The sequence below is a fragment of the Mustela erminea genome, chromosome 17 (genome assembly GCF_009829155.1).
Source record: "Mustela erminea isolate mMusErm1 chromosome 17, mMusErm1.Pri, whole genome shotgun sequence".
Taxonomy (NCBI): domain Eukaryota; kingdom Metazoa; phylum Chordata; class Mammalia; order Carnivora; family Mustelidae; genus Mustela; species Mustela erminea.
Genome location: NC_045630.1, coordinates 66,692,755 through 66,696,320, shown reverse-complemented (window position 1 = coordinate 66,696,320; position 3,566 = coordinate 66,692,755). Strand labels below are relative to the sequence as shown.

The following is a 3,566-nucleotide window of genomic DNA, read 5'->3' as shown; positions in this document are numbered from 1 at the left end:
CGTTGGGTCAGTTGTCCTTGAAAAGAATGCCTTACCTCAAACTTTCGAATAACATTGCTCGGATTTTCGCTGTCATGTATACATCAGTTCTGGGACAGAGTCTGCCGTGTCCCTGGAAAAGACAGTTGATTTGAGAAGTTCTGAGCTGGGTCTTTGCGATACTGAAACTTTGTTCTTGACGGTGTGCTCACAAAGGAACGGGTGGTCTCTCTTATGAAGGGATGGTGTTGACCTTCTCTTTACCTTTCTGATTTGAGATCCTCAATGAAGATGGCCAACCACACAGAGGTGAGAGAATTTGTTTTCCAAGGTTTCTCCAACTTCCATGAGCATCAACTTATACTCTTCATTGTGTTTCTGATCGTGTACATCCTAACTCTGGCTGGCAATGTCATCATTGTGACTGTGATCCGTATCGACCACCACCTCCACACCCCCATGTACTTCTTTCTAAGTGTTCTTTCCACGTCGGAGACTTTCTATTCCCTGGTCATTATCCCACGCATGCTTTCTGGCCTTGTAGGTCTGAGCCAGTCCATCTCCCTGGTGGGCTGTGGGACTCAGCTCTTTTTCTTCCTTGGTTTTGCCATCAACAACTGCTTCTTGCTAGCAGTAATGGGGTTTGATCGCTACGTGGCCATCTGCAACCCTCTTCGTTACTCAGTCATCATGAACTGGAGGGTCTGTACCATCCTGGCATCCTCGGCCTGTGCCTCAGGGTTCTTGCTCTCTCTGATTCAGGCCGTGGCCATTTTCAGACTGTCTTTTTGCAACTCACTGATTGAGCATTTCTTCTGTGATGTTCCACCTGTGTTGGACCTAGCCTGTGCTGCTCCAATCCTTAACGATATCCTGACCTTAATTATCACCCTGTTGGCCCTCACAGCCCCTTCCACCTTCATCTTCATCACCTACATCCTCATCATCGCCACCATCCTCAAGATCGCCTCCACTGAGGGCCGGAAGAAGGCCTTTGCCACCTGTGCCTCCCACCTCACAGTGGTCATTGTCCACTATGGCTGTGCCTCCATTGCCCACTTCAAGCCCAGGTCTGAGGACAACAGGGATCAGGATCTGTTAATCTCAGTGACCTACACAGTCATAACACCTTTACTGAACCCTGTGGTGTACAGTCTGAGAAACAAAGAAGTCCAGGATGCTCTGAGGAGGTTGATGGGTAGGAAATCCCTTCCCTAAGATGAAATCTCCACCCTATACATAGGCATGCATGTTTTCCAGATGGAAGCTTATAGGTAAAGCTATAGAGTCAGGGTTTCCAGTGACTGGTGAAATCTCCTACATCACAGCCAGGGCCAAAGCAGAAGTGACTTGAAGCTGAGGGCCAGCTTCTAATAACTGATTCTCACTTCCTCAACCTCTTTGTTAACACAATAAAAACATAAATTACCCTGCAGACCTGTAAACAGACACCTACTGGCTCTATTCCAGGAGATAATTACAGGGTCAGAGTGTGATCTAGTGCTCATCTCAAGCTTAAATTTAAAGTGACCGGTCCACTTTGCTGAAGTACAAACCACATTAAAGTCATACATGACTGAATCTTCTTTTAACGTAAGGTGAATGTTTGAACAAGTGGTTACTAGAAACAATATTGTGCCAAAAACTAATCACATTGGTTTTAATAAGGTTAAGCAGAGCAAAAATGAGATATCTTTTAGGAAATGGGTTTGGGATGAGCTAAGAACTTTCTAGAGAGATTTTCTAGGAACCCTTTGCGAGTTTCCTGTTCATGCGAGTTTCACATGTGGGGTGCCAAAGGAAGAGGAACTGGGGTGGAGGAGAAAGGAAGTACAGAGGACTCCAAGCCACACGCAAGAGCCATGCAGCTCTGGCCACGTGAACAGAGCGCACAGACCTGGTCTGATCCTTTGCTTCTTCAAGCTGAACATAAGCCACACAACAGAGTCCTAGTGGGGCTGAAGGCAGTGGCTCTCCCTGAACAGGATGACCAGTGGGCTCAGAAGAGGAGCAGACAGATGGCTCGGGGAGCAGATTGCCAAAAAGAAACCTGTGAAATTGACTAACAAAAAAAGAAAAATTAGAGGCAGATCCAAATGGGCACTTCCAGTGAGAGGAGAGCTGGAGAAGGCAGAAGGACAAGGGGACAGCTGGTGGGGCAAGAATTCAGATCGGGTCCTTTGGTTGGGCTCTTCTCCTGCCCTTCCTAAGTGAAGTAACAAGGGCAAGGAAAGAGAATTCAGTGAAAATATGAAAAAGCACCAACAAAATTCCTTTCTGATGAATTAGAAGAAATTCCTTTCTGATGAATGAATGATGAAAAGCTAAAAAAGTCAACAGTAGAGAATTTTTTGACATGAAAATTTTCATGAGGTTAAAGCAACTGAGTTAGAAATAGAATAATAAAAGACTGTTTCCTGTTCCTCACCTCAAAAATATAAGAATGAATCAGGATGAACTTTGGACTCAATTTGTGGGACAAAATAGGTGTAGAATAACATGATGATTATTAGCAGTTGTGCTGGCTGAGCAAATCAAAGTTCCTGTGCTGCACTGTTTGTAAAAAGGTAGACAATCAGCGTGTGAGTGCACAGCATTCTCACTGCGGAACACTTCTGAAATGCAGAAATATCAAAATGTGTAAAGTGATTATGCATTTTATAGGCTAAGTATGCAGATACATAAAAACCAATCTTTTAGAAGGTTCTGCAGTTTAATTCATGTTGTCATTCTGAGCTCCCAACCTGATGGACAGCGGAAGTTACCTGGTTCTTTCCATGCAAACTTGGGCAATTCAGTGAAAAGTCATTTGATGAGAAATCATCATTAAATTCAAGGTCCCGCTCCTCTCCTATATTCACCATTCTACTTGGGGTGAATCAATTAAGTTCTCGTCAAGTCTTCTAGGGAAGCCTGGGGGCCTCAGTGGGCTAAGCACCTGCCTTTGGCTCAGATCATGATCCCAGAATCCTGGGATGGAGTCCCACATCGGGCTCCTTCCTCAGTGGGAAGCCTGCTTCTCCCTCTGCTGCTGCTTCCCCTGCTCTCTCTGTGCTCTCTCGCTCGTTCCCTCTGGCAAACAGATGAATAAAATCATTAAAAAAAAGAGTCTTCTAGTCTTATTGGCATAGAGGAGAAGTAACCTCCCTGGTCTACAGTAGGTTCCAACGGCCCCATGATGGATTCTATGGAGAAATATGACACCCAGAGGCCATCTTGAGTGGCATCTACCAGGAGGACACTGGTGGCATAATGTTCTTTAGCCAATGTGGTCCTGGGCCCTCATCTTCCTTATGACTTTCCTAGGACCACTGGCCCACCCTCAGCCACTTCTTGAAGGCATCTAGACATTTAGTTTTGCCCCTGATGGTGTGATGAATAGGACTCTGTGGGGAGTCACCATGCCACCCACCCGGATTCATCACTCACTCACGTCTCCTCCACCAGGATTCCAGCTTTTTCTAAGAGTCTGCTTCTCTGTGAAGTGAGAACATACCCTTTCTGCTTCTATGGGATGCCTCACCCTTCTGCCCCCACAGCAGGGCTTGGCTGGTGGGTGCAAGACTTGCCCTTGCCTAATAGCCAGC

The 3,566-nt window shown here is 45.9% G+C and overlaps 1 protein-coding gene across 1 annotated transcript; it reads left to right on the top strand.

Moving 5' to 3' along the window:
* The first annotated feature begins 264 nt into the window (after positions 1-264).
* LOC116575956 (olfactory receptor 10J1-like) lies at positions 265-1,197 on the top strand. The gene has a single exon (XM_032317573.1). It carries the CDS (start codon positions 265-267, stop codon positions 1,195-1,197), a length of 933 nt encoding a protein of 310 aa, XP_032173464.1.
* Positions 1,198-3,566: the final 2,369 nt, after the last annotated feature.